The 25,032-nt window shown below is 46.1% G+C and overlaps 1 protein-coding gene across 1 annotated transcript in view; it reads right to left on the reverse strand.

Moving 5' to 3' along the window:
* The window catches only part of RAB6B (RAB6B, member RAS oncogene family), a 61,615-nt gene that overhangs the window by 9,783 nt on the left and 26,800 nt on the right, over positions 1 to 25,032 (reverse strand). Inside the window, exons 2-4 of the mRNA XM_056849310.1 lie at positions 12,850 to 12,908; positions 5,337 to 5,390; positions 2,221 to 2,326 (exon numbers count right to left, since the gene is read on the reverse strand). Of these exons, the coding sequence (XP_056705288.1) occupies positions 2,221 to 2,326; positions 5,337 to 5,390; positions 12,850 to 12,908 (219 nt within the window). The remainder of the gene's footprint in view (positions 1 to 2,220; positions 2,327 to 5,336; positions 5,391 to 12,849; positions 12,909 to 25,032) is intronic.

Below are 25,032 nucleotides of genomic sequence, written 5' to 3' on the forward strand. Positions count from 1 at the left end.
AATTTCCCTTGATTCGGCGGTTTTTAGTTCGGGAGGAACCGAACTCAAAACTGGCGGGCAACCGGGGGGGCCGAATTCAGCGAGTTCGCGAGTTCGCGAATAAATTCGGCCAATTCGGGGCCGTCAGTAAGCAGCATAACCTTCAGTAAGCAGCATTCTCCTCCCCCGGCCAATCGGTGGCCAAGCTGGGTCTTCTTCTGGCCAATCAGTCAGGATTGAGTACTGGAGGAATCAGCTGATGTGCGGCCGGCCGGGGAAAGAGAGAGAGAGAGGGAAATCCTCATGTGTGTGTGAGGGGGTGCTTGTGCACATTCGCTCCTTTCTGTGGCTGCAGGGGGCACATTTTTTGGGGTACCGACCCCAAACTTTCAGGGGATATTCAGACAGGTTTTCTTAAGATACCCCCCAAGTTTTGTAAACATTGGGTCAGGGGGTTCCGAGATATGGGCTCCACCCCTTTTTCCTCTCCCCCCTTTTCCATTTTCGTGGCTGCAGGGGGCGCTTTTTTGGGGGTTCAGCCCCCAAACTTTTATCATAGCTTCAGAGAATCCCTCTTAAGAGACCACCCAAGTTTTGTAAAGATGGGTTCAGTGGGGGCTGAAATATCGGCTCCCCCCCTTTTCTCTTTCCGTGGCTGCAGGGGGCGCATTTTTGGGTGTGCCGACCCCAGACTTTCAGCGGAGCTTCAGTCAAGGCTTTTTAAGAGACCACCCAAGTTTTGTAAACATTGGGTCAGGGCCCCCCGAGATATGGGCTTTCCCCTTTTCCCTATTGGGATGAATGGATCACCCTCGAGAGATGCATACATATGGATCTTATATTGGATACAAATGGAATCATATTGGATTACCCAGCCTCCCAGCCCCTCCTGCTGGAACAGAAGACAGCCACAGTAAGACCCCTTTGGGGGCTTTAATCTATAATTTTTCTTTTCTGTGTGTGTGTGTGGGGGAAAGCAGAGTCTGTGTGTGTGTGTGGGGAGGGAGCAGTTTCTGTGGGTGGGTGGGGGGAGCCAAAGGGGGCTTTTGCCGGTTCTGCCTGGGGTGTGTGTTCCCCCTCCAGTCTCTCTCTCCCTGGTTTGAGGGGGGGCTTCATTTTTATTCTTCAGGTTTTTCCTCATTCATAAGATCAGTTAGGTTATTTTGATGCTTGCTCAAAACTGGTTTTCAAATGGTGACTTAAAGAATGCATCTGCCTGGTCCCAAGTCCAATGCAAAAGGAGAAATTCCACCCCCTCCTGCTCATTATGCATAGCTAGCTGCCTCTGTCCCTTTCCATGGTTTGCAAACTCCCAGGTGTCAGGTGTTGCTTTGCACTGTTGCAAAGGTGTTGCATTGCGTGCTTGTGTTGCTTTGCAGTTGTATTGTTTTGCAAAATTCTTCACACCTGCCCCGCCCTTTGCATGTTTGCAAAGGTGTTGCTTTTCAGTTGTGTTGCTTTGCAAAGTTCTTAGCACCTGCCCCGCCCTTGCTCTCATCAGCTGTTTGTCGGGCCGGGAGCTTTGTGTGTGGGTGGCAAGCTCTGCTGAGATACACATTAAGGGTGGGGGGGACCCCTTTCAGGGCCCATATCTCAGCCCCCCCTGACCCAATCTTTACAAAACTCGGGGAGTCTTTCAATATACGTCCTTTGAAGCTCTGCTGAAAGTTTGGGACCTCTAAGCCCAAAAATGCCCCCCCCAGAGCCGCGGAAAGGCGCGGTTGTGTTTTTAATGGCTTTATTCGGCCGAATTTTTTTCCCGAACTTTGAATTCCCGCCGAATTGAACGGATCCGAAGTGGGGGAGTTCGGACTTCAGCACGTACCGAACCCACAAGGGCCAAATTCGGCCGAATCCGAACTGTACCGATTTTTTTTTTTGACAGCCCTACTAACATGTAAGCCCAGTCATTAATTCAAACTATGAAAATGGTTGTTCATCAGGTTGTAAGGAACAACCAATCAACATGAGAGGCTCTAAGGACAGAAGCAGTGTCTTCAAGATAAAAGATGTTACCATGGCATGGAACAGAAAGAGGATGAAGTGCTGCTCTCTTTGATTCTAGCCTTCATATATCATTCTAAAAGACAGCATCCTCTGACTGTGTTTCTTTTTACACCGCACCCTGCAGTGCGCTATACTGTGAACGGTCCATTATGGCCAATCTAGAGCAGCAAAGGGCAGTTGCAACGTGTTCCCCACACTTGTTCTTGCAGACAACCACATGGAAATTTTACTCACTTGTGATGTCATAGACCACCACAGCTACTGTGGAGTCTCGAATGTAACTGGGGATCAAGCTTCGGAATCTCTCCTGGCCTGCTGTGTCCCAGAGCTGCAACCGCACCTGTTGGGTTGGGGGGGCGAGGAGAGGACCAGACAAGATACGCAAGAGAGAAGACACACACAATTAGGAAGAAAAACAGCCCTGGAAGATGGGAAGAAAGGAGAACAAAAGAGACAAAGAACACATGGAGGAAGCATCCGTCATTTATCTGAGAGGTCCTCCTGGGAGAATCCCCACCCCACCCCACCTCGCTATGCTTCTTGCTTCTGGTTACTCAAGGCAACCATGTTCCTTTTCTGCAGAGACAGGTGTTTATAGACTGGAGTGGTACACACAGTTTAAAAAGCTGTTTGACAGCCTTCTGAATAAAAGGTGTGATCCAAGAATAGGAGGCAAAAAGCTATCGCAATACAGTTAAAGAGCAGCTGAGAGGTGTAACTGAATGGTTTTTACCAGGGCAATAGGCCATACCAGTATTGTTCACTGTTGCAAATTCTCTTTCAGTAATGGGGAAAATACAGACACAGGCAGTGTTAAGGTTGCTATCTGCCATTATGTCTCCAAGCAATGCCATACTCCAGCAATGCAGGTTTGAGGCCGTTTTCGCACTAATTATTTGTAATGTTTAATGAAACGTCTTATCTTTTTGTGTCTGCACCATTTCCCCTCCATTTAGTCTTGGAAACGACTTCCAAGCATGTCCGTGGTTTCAACAAATGCTTACCGTATATGACAATGTATTTCCTTACTCTGTTTCAAGTACGAATGTTCCTGGGGTGCGGGAAGTGCAGATAGGGAAAAACATTCTTGGGTACAGCATATAAAATGGCGAAAGTGGCGAAATGCGCACAGAAACTTTGAATTCGTAGCCAAACCTCGCAGATCGAACACGAAGATAATAAGCTGTAAGTGAATGGTGTGGAAACGGCCTGAAAAGTGCAGCCTAGATCTCCTTGTGTTGTCCCAGGTCTGAAGGACCTCCCAGGGAGGGGGGAGAACTGAACCCTCTACTGATGTGGCATGGATTATGTGGGGTGTTGCAGACCCATACCTGGCTCTATTGCACATCTGCCGGTCTAAGTCACATTAACCTTGTGGGGTCTGCAATATGCTTACTCTCAACTGCACAGCCAGCAGGATGATTTTTTGTTGATGCCAAAGGAGGGCTCAAGAGAAGCATCAGCACAGAGTATGGTTTGGTATAAATGTTTCAGACAAAAATACATGTACTTGTTTTAGACAAAAATACTAAGGAGCTTTGCCATAAGCTTGGCTTTATTATTTCCCTAAGCCCCCAATCAAAACACAATAAATTTGGGGTATCGTTTGGAGGGAAGGATAATGGAAATAAGAAGACCCTCTCAAGTTTCTGCCATTGGATCAGAAACAGCCCCTTGGGAAGGGCAAGGAAATATACCAATGCTTTCCCCTCCCTGTGCTCCTACATCACTCAGCCTGTGGCTTTCAATAAGAGCAATTGGAAAGCCCCGGAAACAACCCATTAGGTCTGAGATGGATGTCTGAGAGTGCATTAACACTGCACGAGATAGTTAGCTGCTACTTATTAATGCAGCAGCTGCTGTTTCCCTCTCATTAGAGCTAACTCCCGTCTGCTTTGACATTGGGTTATCCTTGTGCAAAGTTTCCCCAAAATCTATAAATCAAGACATTTTAACAGTGGGCCTCCCCCCCTCCCCCAATCTAGTGTTATTTCCAAGGAGATATGTCAAAACGCAGGCACTTAGAATGGGCTTCCTAGCAGAGGGAATTGCTGCCCATCTTCAAAGAGTCTGCTGGTCCACAGACTTCCACGTTGTAAGACGGACAAAACTGTTCCAGTGGGACTGCATACTCCTGACTTCTAAGGTGTTGAATTGCTTCCTGACATTCTCAACATCCCTTCTGGCATAACCCCTTCCTTTCCCTACCCATTATGGACAACAAGAGAGTTCAGCATGGTTACAAAGATGCATGTCACAAGTAAAATGCCTCCAAAGGGTTCCTGAATAGCTATATTTGTGATATATATCATGGCATTTGGTGCCTTCCGAACCTGAAAACGCAAACCCATTCAGAGGTCATGTGAACACACATTCCACACCTTAGTGGGAGAGAGAACGAGGCCCTTTCCATTGGTCTGCATGGCCCAGCTATTCCCTGACCTTTCCCCCCCTAGAGGAAGACCCATTCCATCAGCTGCTATCCTTTCCATGGGCTGGGCTTACACCAATTTGTATGTATTATTTCTTTGTTAGTTTGAGTTTTTCTTTTGATGAAAAAATGTGGGGTCAATATAACTTAACAATTAACTGCCCCAGTCCATGCCCCCTCATCAATGCAGGCACAAAGGGTGTCCTGAAAACCCCTGGAAAAGGGGACAGCTGGGGCTACATGGTGGAGGTCAGTGCTCATTGGGATTGGCAGACTCCATGGACAAGAATCAAGCTGAGTTAGTATTGTATAGGAACCATTCCTCAATGTGAAGCATTTTGTGCCTTAAAGCGTAAACAGGTATTGATTTGAAATCTGTTCCATTAAATTAGGTTCAGATTTAGCCGGAATCCCAAGAAAAATTAATCCAGAGTTTCAGACCATGGGGCTTGTGGTCAAACTGGTATCAGTTTGACCACAAGCCCCATGGTCTGAAACTCTGATAAACACACACACACACACACAAACACACACACACTCCCCTCCAACCTCCCTTCCTGTGAGGAATTATATATATATTTGATTCACAGGAGGGGATGTTCAACCTCACAAAGAATGAGAGCAGGTCACCTATGAAAAAGCACAGAGGACAAGAAGTGACCAGGTGGAAACCTCCAGGTGGAAAGAGCAGCTTAAAGAATCCTTGCTCGTAAAGATAAGAGACTTCTAAGAGCAAAAGCCTCTGTCAAAACAAGCCCACAAGACGATATGAAAGCACATAAGCAGATTACGCGCTTGCTAGTTTGGGTTGTTCGGAACATGGGGGTTAGCCTGGACAATATCTCCTGCCTTTGCCTGTTACTTCTGTCCCGATACATAGCTTGAAAATGTCAGCTTTTCAGCAGTGCTTGCCACTTACTGTCCGGTCTTCCAAGTACATGGTTTTAGATAAGAAGTCGATTCCAATTGTAGCCTGCAAGAGAGGAAATGGAATAACGGTCAGCAGTCATTCTGGGACACAAATCATTTAGAATTACACACCATGGTTGGGTTTGAAAGAGATACTTTACGTGCACACAAAGACTTTTTAGGCACACCTAGTGGGATTTTGTAAGGTTATTTTTTTCTTGGAACAGCAGCTCCCACCCTTATCAAATAATAAACTGTTGTAGAAAGCCCCTTCAGTTTCAAAAACAGTTGCCATTGCTCGGGGGCAGGTTGCTGATCAATAGTCACAGATTCAAACCCCCCTTGAGATGACAGAACCAGAGGCACATCACTTTAGCTTGTGTCCCACACAAGGTTTGATGAATGGACAACACTCTTGCCAGCTCCCTGATCTACATTTGGATAATTAAGGCTCATTTGTGGCACTGATAAGCATCACAGAGCAAGTTTGACACCTGCACAGCTTTGCCACCATTTCCTTATCCTCATCATGAGCTTCCAGAAAATATCAGTGGGTCTTTGCTAATTCCTAAGTCACAAAAGGTAATGACGTCTGAACATTTTTTTTTTTTTGCACGCTGGTAAAACAGACACTGATATCTAGCCATTCATAGTCCTCCAAGAGTTGACAAAGATTAAAGGAGACCAACCCATGCACTCCAACCAAAGATGAAAACATTAACACATGAAGTTGCCTTAGACTGAGTCAGACCTTTGGTCTATGAGTGTCAGTATTATCTACTCTGACTAGCAGCAGCTCTCCAGGGTCTCAGGCAATGGTCTTTCACAACACATCACCTACTATCTGGTTTTTTAATAAATGAATCCAGGGATTGCACTTAGGACCTTCTGCATCTTGCATGCAAAGCAGATGCACCACGACTGAGCCACAGCCCCTCTCCTTAGTTGCTTTGGGTCTTTTCTCCATTATTTAATAGAACTGTCAAGGACTTGATAGGAAATAATCCAGAAATTCATCGTCATCAGTTGTAAAAGCACTATCATTTAACTACAAGCTAGAGGTAAAGGCTACCATGGCTAAATAGATGATGTCACTAGCATACCATGGAATACTTTGTCATGAAACAACTTGCTGGTAGTCCTCAGCCCGAAAAACATCTGGCTGTCCTCAACCAGGGCCAGGGATTTCGCTGCCCTGGCCCCGGCCTGGTGGAACTCTCTGTCTAGTAAGACCAGGGCCCTGCGGGATCTGATGCAATTCATAGGGCCTGTAAGAATGAAATGTTTTGCCAGGCCTACAGTTGAGGGCCAAAGGTAGGACATTTTGGAGGACTTTCATTCACAGGGTCGCCATGAGTTGGAAGCGACTTGACGGCCCTTAACACACACACACAGTTGAGGGCAGAAATGGTTTCTATCGTAGCTGGCCTCACTTTCCCCTGACCTATCTAATTCCAATCTCTTGTCTTGGTAAGGGATCCCTGACAGCTTTTCCTTTAGGGTGGCTGCTACCAGTGTGTAACTGCAATGGCGCCATCGGGCGTTAGTATTGATTAGAATCAAGAGTTTTAAAGTTTAAATCATTAATGCGTATTTTAATGTGATATATTTGTTTTATGATGATGTAACCCACTCTGAGCCCTGCTTTGGCAGGGATAAAGCAGGAAATAAATCTAAAACATAAATACATACATTCTGGTGTGGCAATCTGGGAGTGCATATGGTAGGCAAGTGCTTGGTTTCCAACAAAAGATGCAGATTCCAGTAGGGTTCGCGGCAGATGTGCTCTGGTATGTCTCATGGTGGCAGAACTAACCACAGTAATTAAAAGAAGCAGCCTCCAGAGCTTGGGCACTGAAACACTTCAGCTCTGGAAGTTTGGATTTCAAGTCACATCTGCTGCTGGGTTTTAGTTGATTAATCAAAGAGTATGTGCTGCAATCGGCTTGGGGCATGCTCTCCAGAGGCAGCTGACCAGTGTTTAAAAACCAAGACAGACTGCTCGGCACAACGAACTGAATTCACCCAAGTGTTTGGGAACAGGAAGCTAAGAGAATATTCATCTTTTGCTGCTAGAACCACAAGGCTACTGTATGCCGCTGTAACCTTGGATATCTGGGGAAACCTCCTCAGTTATGTGAACAGGGTAAAGAAAGATATGGAATCCAAATCTTTGGAGGAAAACCCCCCCTTACATTTAAAGCACCCACAGCAATCTATGTTATATCTTGTAGACACATAGCTCTGTCACTGCCCATCACGTGTCTTATAGGAAATGGCACTTTGACACAGAAGGTTACAGAAGAGAAACAAGGCAGGGTCTCAGCCTCTATAGAGGAAAGCAACAGCTAAAAGTCAAGGTCAGACAGGCCAAAATCATGTTTATTTAGCCTGATCTTCTCTACACTGGAACCAGCAAAAGAGATCTCAAGGTCTGGCTAAGCCTGCAGCATTGCAAGGGGCTTTGTTTGTCTAATTCTGCTTTCCCAGGCTTCCATGGCAACAGTTAGTCGGGTCAGCATGCACACTGGATAGTTGCGCATTCTCCCACCTAAATATTAATGCTCATCTTATTTACAAGTCCCTCTGGCTCTCCATAATAACTGAAGACAAATAATGGAAGTTTGGTGCCTAATGGTCTAGGCTTCAAGCTATAACAAGGACAAGAGAGAAGCGAGACAAGAAATATGATGAGTGAACGAACAGCAGTAAGAAAGCATGTGCAGGCGGCAGAAGAGTCCTCCTTGAAGGAAATTTGGAGCCTTAAGGGGAGAATACTTTTACATCCTTAAACCCTTATTCTATAGCCAGCTCCCAATAACACTTCGACCGCCTGCTCAGGGGAGCTGAAATTTAACAGGGGATCTAGTGCTGAATCTGTATTCTTGAGGATCCCACGTGGAGATTAAAAAAGGCAAGTATCTAAATCTCTTGATCACAGAACAGAAACAAGCTTTAAAAGGTACATGTAGTGCCTAAGGTTGGCAGGCTCGGAAACTACAAAGGCCCACAGCCAAACTTATAGTGGTCCATGGATCACTGAGAGAGGCTGCTTGTCACATATGCTACCCTGTGCCCAAGGCTGTTTGCTGTCCAAGGGCTATTGGGCTGAGAACTGACTATATAACATACTACTACTCATCTTTAATAAACATATAACAATTTTATTAACAAAGAACAGTATTTTTATTGGAAACATTTTAATATTGGAAAAATTATGGCCACAACTAAAATTAATGGCAACAGTGTTATTGACGCATTGGCGAAGCATGGGAAGGCTGGATGGGGGCATCAGCCGTCCCGTTGCGAACTGATGCAGGCATGAAGTCCCAGCGGTCCCGCTGGGAGTAGTAGAGGATAACGGTATGTGGGATACACATGGGCTTGCGCCACTTGGTGTTCCCCCGTCACTCAGGTAGAGGCCAAACCTGCCGCCCCCTATGCGGCAACTCAACTCCTTGGCCTCCCCCAAAACCCCTTATTGGGGTCCCCCAGTTGGAGGAAGGGGCACACAGGCCGCTTCCCCCCATCAAAACCCATCCAGCCCCATGCGTAAACCGCCTTGTGACAAATATAGCATAACATCAACACCTAAAGCCCTTAGGGAGGGAGGGTGGGCCAAAGCCGGAGACAGACTGAGGCAACGGTCGGTAACTGCCGGACATGCGCAGTGGGGGAGGGGGCCGAGCCAAGCCTCCCCTGCCTCGCAACAGCCTCCCGGTCCCGCCCGATTGGTCGGGAGCAATCGGCTCCCTGGCCCAATCAGATGCGCCCCCGTGAAGGGGGGGGGAAGAGGCGATACTGGGAGAGCGAAGCAACTCTGCCGCTCTCCGCCCCCGCCCCAGACACCAAAGCTGGCTCCAGGTGAGTCTGGAACCTTTGCTTCTCATCATCCTACCACTGCCTCTCCCAACACGCTTTCCCTCCATCATTAGCAAACTCTCCTGAATTGAGAAAACAAACAATCCTAACAGTGCCATCTTAAGCAGAGTTATAACCTTCTGGGTTGCAGTGGGAGGGGGAGCCAGAGAAATCTCACTCCACAGATTAAAATTTATTTTGTCATCAGAGGTTTTGCACATAATCTTGCCCATTCAAGTCCTACACGTCTCACTTTTTTGGCCATCCACCTGCTGCCCTGAATATAAAGCACTGAATACATCTCTTGCAGCTTCAGATATCCAAAGGGCCCCAAACACAGTAGGCTTATAGTCAGTCTCTGTTCATCAGGAATAAGTTTTCAAAATCTGCAGATAATTAGGCAAGGAAAACTTTATGACACACAAGAGCCCAGACTAGTCAGATCTCAGAAGCTAAGCAGGGTCAGCCCTGGATAGTTCTTGGAGGAGAGACCACCAGGTAAGTTCAAGGTTGTGATGCAGAGGAAGGCAATGGAAAACCCCCTCTGAATGTCTCTTGCCTTGAAAACCCTATGGAGTCACCATAGGTCAGCTGTAACTTGATGCCAAAAAATGCAGGTATCTGAGGACAGATAGGAAGTCAGTGTTCTTATGTGCTGTGGTGCTTTTTTGGGATTTATTTGGAAGTAGGGTCACCACCTGGGAAGCTTCAAAATAAAGAAATGATTGTAGTACCACAGAACCATTGCTCCAAATGGGAGGAAAAAGTTCTAGCTTGGCTTTCTCCTTAGTTTTCTATTTGCAGGATAGCTTTTTTGTTTTGGTAGGTAGAAGCATTCAGACTCACAAATCTTTTCCTGCAGTACAAAATTAGACAGCCCAGACACAGGCTTGCCCCATCAGCCTTAACGTGCTACCTCTCAGTTAACACTTTGCCACCTCGGGAGAATGGAAGAATTGAGAGCCAAGATACTGCTTTGACTCTGTGAGGCCCAAGGAGGCCATCGTGGAAATGAGGCAGTTTAACAAGGGAATCAATCTAGTGTGCTCGCACAGGGCCCACTCCTGTGATGCATTTTAAATTGCTTGTCGAAAGGGGAATTTGTTTCCTTCACTAATCTGAAACATTGATTGTGTCAGGTGGTTCTTTAAGCCTAACATGGCAGAGGAAGCGATTGCAGAAAGCCGACTGAAAAACGTTCATTCAGATCATAACCTCTAAGTGCACTACCTCTGGCATGCCTCACGATCCCCGTGGCAGCGGATGGGGGAACATACTCCCTAGTAAGTTCAGTGATGAAAAAGAGTGACTTAAGGAGACAAACTGAGACAGTGTGGCATTGTCTTTCATCTCTCTTCTAAACCTCGAAGGTTGGGTTATCCCCCAAATTACTCTAACTCTGCTCGTTTTCAAGTGAGCAAAGGTGACTTAAATAAAAGTCCCATCAGCAGAAACAGAGACTCTGTTTTCATTACCAACTTGTAACTGTTTATACCAGTTTGTCATCCCCCCCCCCCCACACACACACCAAGAATACTAGGGATTATAATGTGTGGTGAGAGTCTGAGAATTCTCTGTTAGGGATCTATGTCCTCTCCTCTCCCAAGCTACAATTCCATGGGTTGCCTGGGGAGATGAAGTGAATGTGGCCTAAATATTTTGGTATAGAAAACAGGGCTAGTCTAGGACCCTTGGTCCTCCCAAGCTGCTGTAGTCCTTGGACCAAGAAGTATATTTCTACATCCGGACACTGAAAGGGATCCTGGAATCTCAGATTTTGCACAGCTTTATTGGTCGCCCTAAAAATATCACCTTGCATGCAGTTGCTTGAATTGCCTGTGCATCTAGGCCATCCTGGGGTAGCAGAATTGTCACACAAGTGCTTCACAGTACACCAGAGAACTGGTTTTTGAAATGTGTGCTGGTTGACGCAGAGGCAGGCAATGGCAAACCACCTCTGAACGTGTCTTGTCTTGAAAACCCTATGGGGTTGCCATAAATTGGCTGCGACTTGAGGGCACTTTACATACACACACACACTCCTATGCCTAATACTTGAAGATTTTTGTGGTTGTATAGTAAAATGCCAGTTCGAAAAACAGAATATTAGGTACGTGCAAAGCAGTCACACAACTCTTTCTCCTCATGCCCAAATTCAGGCTGTTTGCTCTCTATAGGATAAATAATTTTAGTTTTAAAAATAAAATCTATTGAATGAGCCTGGACTTGTTTCCAAGGTAATCTCTGAATATAGCTGAATTTATGTCCTCACCTAGCGAGGTTCTCAGCACAAAGAAAAACAAACTGTAACAGATGCAAAATTAATACAGTAATGTTTCTTAATGGACCAGTTTTTTGGCAATACATGAACAAATAAGCTTTCAGAATTCATCCACCAGGAAGCCAAAAATATAGGTAGTCATCAGCTATAGAAACAGCAAAGTTTATTCTGGACCAAGGAGTTTAAAGTCATTAGGTAAGAATATCTGTTCATGTAGAGAGGACCTATGCTTATATCTTAGGGCGCTTTCACCTTTTGAATAATGCACTTTCAATCCACTTTCAGTGCAGTTTAAGGCTGTTACCGCACTTGTATTCCCAGCGATGTATTAAGAGTTTGAAAATGTTATAAAAAATACTGTTCGCACTTTGTTTGGCCCCTTTAGCTGTGAAGACGACTTCCAACCATTTATAAGCCGTGGTATCCAAAAACCCTTTTAAAGCGATGTTTTTTACAACATTTTCAAACTCTTAATACATCGCTGAGAATACAAAGTGCGGTAAGCCCCTAAGGATCGCCTGTAAGTGAATTTTGCTATTTCACACAGTAAAATTCAGCGGCAAAGTGCATTGAAAGTGGATTGAAAGTGCATTATTCAGCATATGTGAAAAGGCCCTTATACACTTATAAGGGCTATATATACAGAGATAATCAGTGCATTAAAGTGGACGGTGAGATCTGGCACTATGATCCTGAGCTCTATTCCTCCACTATGTATTGAGTCTTCAAAATTTCAGAGCTTCTGGATATGACTCATCCCCCTGCACATAAACAAAATCAAATCAGGATGTTTCAATTGTTCCTTGCAAACACATCTTAAGGTGGACTGAAAGGATAAAGGCATAATAAAGGCAGAGGAGATGCAGGAACATATTGAGTTTTTGGCGAGGGGAGGGGACTATGCATGATGAGCATGTGTAGAACCCCTGTGTATGGGGACCTCTTGACAAACTTCCAAGCCAATTGCCTAAGATCAGATTGTAGCTAGAGAACCCTTAGAACTGTTCCTATGCATCTGGTGCCAACTTAGTTCACATTCCATCAAAGAGCTATTCAGAGCCAAAATTCTGCAAGCAACATTTATTCTTAAAATTCTCTTTAGCATCTTCTTGGAGATAAACTCTTTTTTTGTGGGCGGGAGGGAAGGGTATAAAGTGAACTGGTAGAAAAAGCACAGGAAAAGTGAGGCTGAGCTGAACTTTGCTGATATTTCATCTCTCTGCGCTCAATATTCATTCTCCATAAGAAAAGAGGCACAGAATCCCCCCCTTTGCAGCCTTGATTACAGCACTGGTATCAAATAAAATTTGAAAATGCAAATATTTTTACATTAGCACGTGACACTCATTCAGAGGAATGCTTCAGAACCAATGAAACTCACCTGGTACGTGTTGTCAAAACTGTCATACATGAACCTTGTGATCAGGGATGTCTTCCCAACTGGAAAAGAAAAAGCAAAGATTAAAATGGAAGCCATGGATGCTGAGGCTATTAACCATCCAGGTCTCCTCATTCAGCTTCAGGGCAGCCATTCTTTGGTGCACTCTCAGTTCACAAGAGACAATGGAGAGGTCTATCAAGGTCTGCTGGCACTGTATACAAACAGAGAATGCGCCCCAGAACAAAGAATGCACAAAGGTTTTACAGCAGATGCACAGGCAGATGGATCCACATCGAAAGCATTTCCAGAGGGGAGGAAGTTTCAGTTTCACTGGCTTGAACATATATATAAACCATCTCTCTAGATACCCACCCATAAGTGCAGCAGGATGGCGCAGGGATCTCAGCTAGAACATCTTTAAACCTCTCATGAGCAATACCACTTTAACGGATGCTTTAAGAACAGCAAGGTTCGCCTCAGGACATAACACGGGAAACCCAGGTTCTCCTGTAACTGCTGGAATACAATTCCAAGAACCATTTCATGCAATGCGGAAACAGCAGGCAGGTTGCAAGTACCTGCAAGGTTCTTACGTGGTATACGTATGCAACAGAGGTTTACAATTGCTTTGGCTCTCACAGTAGCACAAAGAATTAGGGATGTCAGAATATCCACTGGCTCAACTCATGTTCTATTTGCCTGTCACAAAGAGGGAGCCGACTTTTTGATGGACCATTTGTCTAAGGACTCCTTAGCAATGTTACTGCCTGCTGAACTATTTGGATTTGCAGTGATTTCATGGATGCACAATTTTGCAAAAACCTGATGCAAATCTGCTTGGCAGGTATTGAAGTTGTTCTGTGCTGAATCAAACAGAACCGGTGATCAGCTTGTGTCTGAACACCACATTTGAACACAATACATTTGACTGCTGGACACTGTTTGCTGCAAAATTTGCAGCATCCCTGTAAAGCAGTATGATGCTCCAACTATGGGTCATCCCCATAATAAGTGAAGCAAGCCTAACCCGAGTCTCCTGGTTCTTAAGCTTCCCTTGAAAAATCAACTCCTTGTGAAATATGGCAAAGTTAAAACAATTATGCTATTGTATGACAGAAGTCTAGGCAATGAGACAAGCAAGATTAGGGTGCAGTACAATAAGAAACATCAGACCTTTATGAAGTATATAGTAACATGAAAGTGAATGGAAGATGAAAATACAACTTTTGTTCATGATGCCACAAAACTAGATTGACTCGATACTTTTTTTTTGTTTTCCATCTCCCTCTCACAACCAGGTGCTCATTGTAAGCAGTGTCCTGTCCAAGTATCAGCTAAATCCAGATCTGTTCAGAGAAAGATTTTTTATTTATTCCATTTATTGGCCATGTTTCTCATTGACACACAAGGTGAATCACAGCTATAAAAACAATGCAGTAAAGATGGCTATAATACAGTCAATGAACAATGTAATAACATTGAATGACACAGTTAAAGAACAATGGAATACGGGCAGTATTCTATATCCAATAAACAGTTCAGCATAAAGGGGAAGGAAAAGAAAACGGCCTACGATTTAGGTAACTAAAGGTTAGAACCTTAGTAGCTTTTCAGAATGAAATGACAGAAGTGTGGGGCCCTTCCTGATTGACTTCAGATGCCTTTAAAACATTCTCAGGGGACTCAATTTTTTTAGACAAGCTCCTGTTTTACTTCCTATGATAAACTATTGCAGGCATTTGCAAAGCAAATTAACTCAGTAATAATAATGTGCACTAAACTTTGGATCAGCCCTATTTTATAGCTTGCCATTATTTTTGCATAGGGAACGATCTGCAAGAGATGTTTATTGTTGCTACCGTTTACAGCAGTCACACACAAGGACTTGAAATAAGCTGAAAAGATCAGCTCCTTAGTTATGACCTTAAGTGGCTTAAAAGCAGAGAATAGATTTTGGTGTTTAATCCATAGAAAAGACGGAGCTTTTCCCAGCACAGTTCATGGGGGTGGGGTGGGGGCACCAGATATATTATTCTAACAAAGCTACAAAGCTCCAATTCAGCTTGATCCGAGAGCTCCTTCCCTCCAGATTCCATTCATGGAGCCATCAGAAGATGGGCAGGAGCCAGCGTGGTGTAGTGGTTAAGAGCGGTGGTTTGGAGTGGTAGAGTCTGATCTGGAGAACCGGGTTTGATTCCCCACTCCTCCACATGAGCTGCGGAGGCTAATCTGGTGAACTGGGTTGGTTTCCCCACTCCTACACATGAAGCCAGCACCTTGGGCTAGTCACAGTTCTATTAAGAGCTCTCTCAGCCCCACCTACCTCACAGGGTGTCTGCTCTGGGGAGGGGAAGGGAAGGAGATTGTAAGCCGGTTTGATTCTCCCTTAAGTGGTAGAGAAAGTCGGCATATAAAAACCACCACCAACAACACTTCTTCTTCTTCTTCTCTCTCATCATGCCCGTGAGCCAGCCAAGGTAGCAAACCCTCCCCCAGTCCTGAATTGGGCTGGTGATCCCATTGTGGGCTCACCTGTCACCCCTCCAGTCCCAATCTGGGCTGCCGAGTCCACTGCAGGCTTGCCAGCCAAGGCAGCTGCCACCACATCCCCCCATCCCAATCTGGTGAGGCCTGGCTCAGCCTGACCAAGTGACATATATGTCATATCCAGCCCTCTTAACAGTTGAGTTTGACACCCCTGATTTAGATTCTGTGCTAGAAGCCGAGAACTGACGCACTGTACAGATTCCTTTAACAGGATTCCTAAGAGAGAGACCTGCAGTGAGGAAAGCTGAAAATTCGGGAGTAATTATACCCCTTTTTTGTTGTTACAATTTTGTCACTCAGACCATGTATAAAGGGAGATTGTGCTATCCACAGCCCTCCCGATAACGCTCACCTTTTATTTACTAAATTTCTGTTTAAAGTAGTTTGCAATAAAGCAAGTAAATTAAAACTGGCCAGAAACCTGCAATACTAAAAAAAAAAATCAACAAAATCAAACACCATTAGAACCAGTCAGGAAAAGCCCTGTCTAAACAGTGCAGCCTTACTTTGCCAACTGGTTCCCATCCTCCAGGGGGGACCTGAACTTCTCCAGGAATTACAACTAATCTCTTGATGACAGAAACCCGTTCTCCTGGATGAAAGAGTAACTTTGGCAGTTAGATTCTAGGGAATCACATCCTCACTGATCTCCCTCGCCTCCCCAAACTTTGTCCTCTCCAGGCTCCATTCCCGACCTCCAGGAATTTTCCAAGCCGGAGTTGGCAACCCTAATTAAGAGAAGAGGCAGCCCTTAATTCAACAGGATCACAATTCCATGAGGACAGGGCTACCACACAAAACAATCTTGCCTTGGCAGTCACAGATCTCGGCCTCCTTTACGGTGGGAAACGAGAGCAAACCTTGCCCTTCCTCATGACTAGCAGAAGCAGAGCTATGCAAAATAATCACACTTGCATATGCTTAATTAACATGATTTGTACAAGTCACACAATTAAAGATTTCATGTAGCTTTGAGTTATGTTTCAGTACACAGAATCCTGATAATTATCCTCTTGGGAAGAATGGGAGAATACCTGGAAATAACAGACATTAAGAGGGGCAAAGAAATTGGTCACAATCCAGAGGTTACCCAGTTCCTTTCATGAAGTGACAAGTAGTCCATAGGCAATTCACAGTTCACTACCAAAAGTATGATTTGTAACATCATCTCTGAGAATTTAGTCTCCCCACCAAAATGCATGCTTTGGAGAGTGGACTCGATGGCGTTTTACCCCACTGAGGTCCCTCCTCCCCAGGATCCACCCACAAATCTCCAGGAGTTTTCCAACCTGGATCTGCCAACCCAATCCCCCCCAACCCCCGCTGGTGGCCGGGGGACATGGCAACCCTAGGTGCAAGTGATTGGCAGCAGCTAGGAACTGCAGCTCTCTGCCTGTCCTCGCATCATGGGCATTTGTGCGCCTACTTGCCCAGGCATCTTTCTCAACCTGGTTGGTGGGTGGGTGGGTGGGTGGGGGAGGCGGCAAAGTTGTTGCTGCCATAAAGAGTGGTTCAGTGTCTTGCTCAATTCCAGCTGTCAGCAAGGTGCAGACCTCATTGGGGTTGGCCTCCTCCCTTTGAGGTCATCGCTGCTCCTGCACTGGCGCTTGCTCGAGTAAAAGGAAGTATCAGGTGGTATATGTTTGCCTCCCCACTGCAGGAGAAGGTGAGGAGCAACCTGGAGAAGGTGAGGCACAACTGCTGCAATATCATGGCCACACAGCCCTGAGTGAGGACAGAGCAGCTCAGAAATGGCCACAGCCAAACAGTGAAAAGTGACTGGCTGTTGCAGAGCTGTGGCAGTTCAGGAAATGAGCCTACACCAGTGATGGCGAACCTTTTAGAGACCGAGTGCCCAAACTGCAACCAAAACCCCACTTATTTATCGCCGAGTGCCAATGCGGCAATGTAACCTGAATACCACCCCCAGAGGGGGCCCAGAGGGAGAGGCTAGGGTTGCCAAGTTCCTCTTCGCCATGAGTGGGAGGTTTTTGGGGTGGTGCCTGAGGAGGGCGGGGTTTGGGGAAGGACTTCAGTGCCATAGAGTCCAATTGCCAAAGTGGCAATTTTTTCCAGGGGAACTGATCTCTATTGGTTGGAGATCACCTGTAATAGCAGATCTCCAGCTAGTACCTGGAGATTGGCAACTAGTTCCTTAGTGTTTTCTCTCTACATATCAAGACAAATGGAAAGGTGTTTGGAGGATAGCTTGTGGGCACTTCAAAGGTGGAATAGGACTGCACGCCCCTCCGCCCGCACAGACCCAGAGGGTGCCGGAGAAGCCGCTGGAGGGAAAGAAGGAAGGAAAGAAGGGAAGGGAGGGGGAAAGGGAAGGAAGGGAGGGAGAGAAAGAAAGAAAAAGAGAGAGAAAGGGAGAAAGAAATGGAGCAAGGGAGAGAAAGAAAAGGACAGAGGGAGACAGAAAAAGAAAGAGGCCATTTATACATGGGAGGTTTTGCCTTGGATTTGCCACTCGGTGGGGCGCGGCGGCAGGCTTGTGAGAGGCGAGCAGGGTGGGGCAGAGGGCGCCTCCTTCACAGCCACCGACCAGCCATGCCCCTCCGCCCGCACAGGCCCAGAGGGCGCCGGAGAAGCCGCCGGCCATGCCGAGTGTGAGCGCTCAGCTTCTGTTCCCCGCTCTCCCACCCGCCTGGCTGGCCGCGCACGCTCCAGCGGCGGCAATGGCGGCAGCTTCTGTGGGAGAGTCCGGGGGCCACTGCCAATGATGTCGGAGGTTCCCCACCCCTGGGCTACAGCCTCCCCCATCCGGGGTGGGGCAGAGCCGGAAAGGCCAGCGGCTTGGAGGAACCGTGTGTGCCGGCAGAAAGGGCTACGCGTGCCGGAAGTGGCACCCGTGCCATAGGTTCGCCAACACGGGCCTACACAGATGCCTGGCAACATCAACCCCTGACACCAGCCCTATGTGCACAGCTTCAGCTGGATGAAGGAAAAAGGCGCTGTGGGTATTTTACAAGACATATGGTATTTTTGATCTTTCAGGAGATGATGGTATTGAAAGCAAGTAACTCAGGTGAGAAGCCCAAAACAATGTAAAACAAAAAATGTAAAAAAGCAAATGACTTGAAGAGACATATGGGACTTTCTATTCTCGATGCTCCCATATCTCAAGTAATCTCCACAGAAAACCTGATAATGAATACAACAGATTCCCTGATTACACTAACCGCAATAAAAAAGGAAGAATTTAAAGCAAACTTCTCAGTTTAAGACCATCTCCCCTGAGCACACATTTGTTAATTAAGAAACTTTGCAATGCCATTCATCAGAAGCTGTAATTAAGTATGCTAATTCCCTCTGTGTTGTGCCTTCTGAAGAGATGGGATCCGTCATTTGGTTTAATAAGTGCCCTGGTGTTCATCTAGTGCCAGAAAAAGTGTGAGGGTCTTTGGTCAGATTTTCTTCTCCCATAGGCATACAAACCCACCCCCATATTTTGATTCATAGCTATTCTGTGCGAATAAGCTGGGGGCCTGTGAGAAATTGCCAAAAGGGGAACCAATCTGGAAATTGGGGGGACAGTTTGGAAATTTCCCACATTCTCCCTTTTCAGGATTCTCTCAGGGATCCCACCCGCCCACTTCTCCCTCTAATAGTTGTCCTCAACATTCAATTGAAGCAAATTCAGTCCTTAGCAATCTGGGTTTTTTTTTGTTTTTGGGGGGGACATCTTTTTCTTTCTTTCTTTCTTTTTTCCCATCAAGTTGCAACCAACTTATGACAACCATGGAGGGTTATCAAGGCAAGAAGTGGTTTGCCATTGCCTAGCTCTGTAACCGTGTACTTCCTTGGTGGTCTGCTATCCAAATACTAACCAGGACTGACCCTGCTTACCTTCTGAAAGCTGCTGAGATCAGGCTATCCAGGTCAGGACTTGGTTAATTTACCAAGTCAAATTTTTCTGCATACTTTGGGAGTCTCCCAAGTAGGCAGAGAGCTCTTCCTTGCTGGTGGCTGCTTCCAGAACTGGCCTCTTCACCATCAGATATAGTGATGGTCTGGCTTAAAGTCAGGTAGAACAGCACCTAACTTTAAGCCGGACCATCCCAGAAATCAGCAGGAATGATTAGTCTGTGCAAATGGTGGAGACTGTTGATTTTTTAAGAAGGCTAGGGTCATGGTAAATGCAGGAGGTAACCAGTGATTATCCTATGAAGAAGCATGTCTCCGCCCCCTCAAAGCCTATAAAGGCAGCAGGAATTTCAGTGCATGCAGAAAGCAAGCAGGGATGGCCCTACCATTACAAAGGGTGAGGCAGACTGCCTCAAGTGACAGATTTGGGAGTACATCAAAAGGCAGCAAGATTGCTAGTCATTTAATTTATGGTAATATTTTGAATTTTCAGCCCCAGGCACCCAAATGTCTTGAGCCATCTCTGATGAAGAGGGTAATGAATGGCAGCAGACTCCCGAAGGGGTCTCTTATTTCTGCTAACATTAACCAATACCAAATAGATGTCCTACATAACTGTTTTTTTGCAGGCACAAAATCAGTAACTGTATTACCGGAAACAAGAATCTCTAGTTTGTACTTATTTTATTTACAACATTTACTCAAATGTAATTAAGACTAGTTATTTTTTCATATGTATGCCATCAAAAAAAGGGGGGTCGTCTTACATTCAGGGTCGTGTTCCTTTAGAGTAAATCTGGTACTAATCAAAGTATTTATACTCCACCATTGCTTGAGGCAGCATGCCTCTAGAAGCAGTTTGTGGTATCAAGGCAGTATGAGCGGTAGTGAGAAAACAGTGTGCTTCTGCAAGTAGATGAATGCACAGATCTCTGCCAAGATTTGAAATGTAGATATAGCCAGACCATGGGCTATACTTTAAAGAGGAGTGAATTAGGGTTGCCAACTCCAGGTTGGGAAATTCCTGGTGATTTGGAGGTGGGGCCTGGTTTGGGGAGGGGAGCGATCTCAACGGGGTATAATGTAGGGTTGCCAACCTCCAGATGGGACATGGAGATCTCCCGGAATTACAACTGATCTCCAGATGACAGAAATCAGTTCCCCTGGAAGAAATGGCTGCTTTAGAGAGCAGGTTCTCTGGCATTATACCATGCTGAGGTTCCTCTCGTCTTGAAATTTCCATGAATTTCCCAACCCAGAGTAAGCAACCCTAAGGATAATGCCATAGAATCCACTCTCCAAAGCAACCATTTTATCTGTAGTCTGGAGAAATCAGTTGTAATTCTGGGAGCTTGCCAGGTCCCAGCCGGAGAATGGCAACTCTATACCCTTAAACTATTTGCTCATGTAATTATCATCAGAATAGGGCTTGCTTCATACATTCATAGGGTTCCTCGGACTACCACAGAAACATGGAGTAATATAGTATTCTGTCCTTACAATCCAACATATGCATACACAGTGTTTATTAACAAATGAGACTAACTACAAGAAAGAAAAACAAACAAGCTTATCTGTCGGATGTCTTGACTTGTGGCTAGCTCAGCTCCTGACTGCAAGTGAATTACAGGAAAGCTGAAAGCAGTCTCTAAAACTGCCATAAAACAGCACAAGGCAGCAAGACAAAAGTAGTACTACTGCAGTATCAAGTTACCTAGATATCCACAAATGACTGCAGTGCACAGGAAAACATGGAGGAAAAATGGGAGGGGACGATGCAGTGTGGTAGTTAGAGCATTGGTCTAGGACCTGGGAGGTCCCTCCCCACTCTGCTTTGAAGCTTGCTGGGTGACCTTGGGCCAATCATTCTCCCTTAGCCCAACCTATCTCACAGGAGTGAGGATAACATGGACATGGAGAGAATCATGGGCATCACCCTGAGGTTCTTGGGGCTTGGACAGAATAAATAGATAAATACAATGTGGGAAATACATATTCTGGCACCTAAAGCTATGTGAATGATATAGAAGTAAGGCATGCATGAGCTAGCACAGTCTCAGCTAAACAGGGTTGCCAGGTCCCCCCTGGCCACCAGTGGGGAATGGGGGGGGGTAGGGTTGCCAGGCCCTGGAGATTTGGGGGTGGAGCCTAGGGAGGGCAGGGACCTCCATGGGGTACAATGCCACAAAGTCCACCTTCCAAAGCATCCATTTTTTCCCAGGAGATCTCCAGGCACCACCTGGAGATTTGCAACCCTAAACATGAGTGTGTAGCACATTTAGTTTATATTCATTTATTTTATACCCCACTTTTCTCACCAGTGGGGACTCCAAGGAGTTTACAAGACCATTCTCTCCTCCTCTACCATATTTACCTTCACAACAACAATCCTGTGAGTTGGTTAGGCTGAGATAGAGAGTCACTGGCCCAAGATCATCCAGAAAGCTTCCATGGCAGAGTGGGGATTTGAACCTGGGTCTCCCAGATCCTAGTCCAATAGTGACCACTAAACCATGCTGGCAGCATGTAAGAGGCAGATACCTTCAGCACCTGCGAGGAGAGGCACTGCAGGCTCCTTGGACATTCATGCAATGCGCTAGTAATAGCAAAAAGGCCTTTCGTTAGTCTAACACACAACACTCCTTCCCAAATCTATTTAGCTGGATATACTTTTGCCGTGTGCTCACGGTTTTGTATCCATAGCTAAGGCAAAGCCAAGGCAACCACTGCTGGATCTGAGTTAGATGAAAGTCACAGACATCCCTGCAGACAATATTAGCTTTCATTTATTCTACCTTTTTCAAAAACAAAAAACACTTTTGCTTTCTATCCCTTCTGTGCGACCTATGTATGCGCAAACTCACACTGTGATCTGTAGGCACATATGGGTGCAAAAGAATCATGACTTTTGCTAAGGAAGCCACAATGCCACGGCTCCTCATGCATTCTCATTAGTGTTTGCCTATTGTGGAAAAAGATGAACAAAAGCAGCAAACCAAACCATGGATATTTATAGAGCAGCTGGAGCCAGTTCAGCAGAGGACATGGGGCTGGTGCAGAATCCTAATTGGCTGCTGAGATCTACAAGGCCTTGCCTGATGCTGGCTCCCCAGAGATGCTCCAGAAATCCAGAGCTTTGAGAAGTTGCCAAGGACCATCCGCTCTGTTGAAAAACGTGTTGTTGCCTTTTCAGTTGCTGGCAGGTGGCTAGGACAAACAAGAGGGAAACCGAGGAGAGGAAGAGAAGGAAAGATATTTTGATTTGGATTCCGCTTCTCTTCCATTAATCAATAGCAAGGTTTTTCCTATTTAGTGACATCTACATTTAGACAGGCCTTCCATCCTGATTTTGCTTCATCTGTATTCATAAGGGGTAGAATACTCAGACTGTCGCTGTACCAAGCCTTTGATTCACTCACTTTCTAATTGCAACAGGGATCTGCCCAATTGTACTGCTGGATGACTTCATCCTTCCGCTTCCATCTGAAATTCTCCAGTGCATTGGCAGCTTTTTGGGGCTTTGTGCCAGAAGACAAGGAGGTGTCCTCCTAGTGGACTCTGTAATACAGATGCATCCCTATGTACAAACCATAGGATGATACTGCTGTTAGAGTACTAAGGCTGGGTGCAGAGAGCAGTTGAAGAGGCAGTGAAGGGCTTACTTTAGGGCACAGGCAGGTCAAGAAACCCTCTGTCTGCCTGTTGGGTCTCCCACTGCCTGTGCTGAGTCTGCACGGTGCAGGTTGGCCAATGGCCATCTGTACTCAAGGGTCTCTGCCTGAATGGTAGATAAGAAAGGCTGCAACATTTTAATATTGGATTGTCCCTGTAACTTGTGCATCTTGTGTGAGAGCCAGCATGGCATAGTGGTTAAGAGCGGTGAACTCTAATCTGGAGAACCGGATTTGTTTCCCCACTCCTCCACCTGCAGCCTGCTGGGTAACCTTGGGCCAGTTACATTTCTCAGCCCCACCTACCTCACAAGGTGTCTGTTATGGGGAGGGGACGGCAATTGTAAGCCGCTTTGAGACTCCTTAAAGGTAGAGAAAAAGCAGGGTATAAAAACCAACTCTTCATCTTCAACTCCTTCATGGCGAGAAGAGGAATGTGATCATTCAAAGTTAGCAAACTTAAGCAGCATGGTACCAGACTCTTTGAAAACGCTTCAGCTTCCCTTCGCACAGCCTTCCTTAAAGTGCTCTCATCCTTCCCCCTACCTTGTAGTATCCTTTCCAGTTGCTGACAGATTAGCCAGTGTCCTAAGTGAGGCATCCAGCCAAGAATCTTGCAAGCGTACGGCTTTCAGTTGCTGTGACCCTGATGGGGGTACCACAACAGTAATAAACCGCTCTGTCGGAAATGTCTCTTTCATATTCGGGTATCTCAGTTCAATCTCTTATATACAACTGCTCAGTTTGTAAGCCAAGATGCAAAGGGATCATATGGCAAACTGACAACAACAGCCTTCAAGCACTGCAATCGTCCTACCTCAAAGCAAAGTCGCAAAGAAAAGCTCACACTTACGCCTTTCCCCTTCTGGTAGCAAATCCTTGCAGTGATTCAGAAGTTGGGCCTGAAAGGGCTTGGGATTTGGGGGGCAGCTTGCCCAAAAGCACAGAGAGAGCTTTTTTTCCACAGTGTTCAGTAGCCCCACTGCATGCACACACACCCTCAGACAATCTTTGGGTTAGGGTTACAGTTTCAAAAAATGAAAGAGGGCACCATTTCTCTACTAATTGCAGATAACTAGGGCTCAGACATAAGAACTTGCAGCACTCCACCTCTCAAAACTTGTGTGGAAAAGTATTACATTTAACAATTCTTTTGAATTTGGGGAGGGACTGTGGCTCATTTTGTAGAGCATCTCCTTGGCATGCAGAAGGTCCCAGGTTCAATCCCCGGCATCTCCAGTTAACGGGACTAGGCAAGTAGGTGATGTGAAAGACCTCCGCATGAGACCCTGGAGAGCCGCTACCAGTCTGAGTAGACAATACTGACTTTGACGGGCATTGATGGTCTGATCCAGTATGAGGCAGCTTCATGTGCTCATGTGTACAGTGCTAGTGTTGTCTGTCCCTTCAACAGCACAAATTCCTTCTCATAAAAGTGTGCCATGTTCCAAGCAGGGCTGGTGTCAGGTATTTTTGGGGTGGGGGAAGAGGTTCAATGAAACAAACATTTATGCTAGTACACCCACCTGGGCCCCTGTCTACAGATTGGAGGCTACCACTGCTGCAGCTCACATTTCACCTTCCAGCTCCCCCCTCCCCCCACTTGAGGTTCTCTTCTCCAATGGCTGGCAGGGAAGCGATCAAGTGGTAGGTGAGGGTGAAGGATGACCAAGAGCCCAATGTCTCCCTCCTCCATGGGGGTCAGCCATGACGGCAGCAGCTGCTGCTTCTGACTGCTACCCACCAGCCACCACAGCCAGCAGATGGGCAAGAGGAGCTGCAGTGCCACTCAGGAGGGTGAGCAACCAACGGTAGCAAGGGCTGCAACTGTGGTGAGGGCAGCCCAGCTCAGAGGTCTATATTCTAGTTTATGCCCCAGGGAAACCAGTACTGGTAGGCGTGCCATCCTCCATACGGAGCCTGGAGATCCCCTGGAATTACAAGTGATCTTCAGATGACAACAATCAGTTCCCCTGAAGAAAATGGTTACTTTGGAGGGTGGATTCTACAGCATTATACCCTACTGAGGTCCCTCCCCTCTCCAGCCCCTGCCCGCCCCAGGCTCCATCCCCAAATCTCCAGAAATTTCCCAACC

Source organism: Euleptes europaea, chromosome 5 (genome assembly GCF_029931775.1).
Source record: "Euleptes europaea isolate rEulEur1 chromosome 5, rEulEur1.hap1, whole genome shotgun sequence".
In the NCBI taxonomy this organism is placed as follows: Eukaryota; Metazoa; Chordata; class Lepidosauria; order Squamata; family Sphaerodactylidae; genus Euleptes; species Euleptes europaea.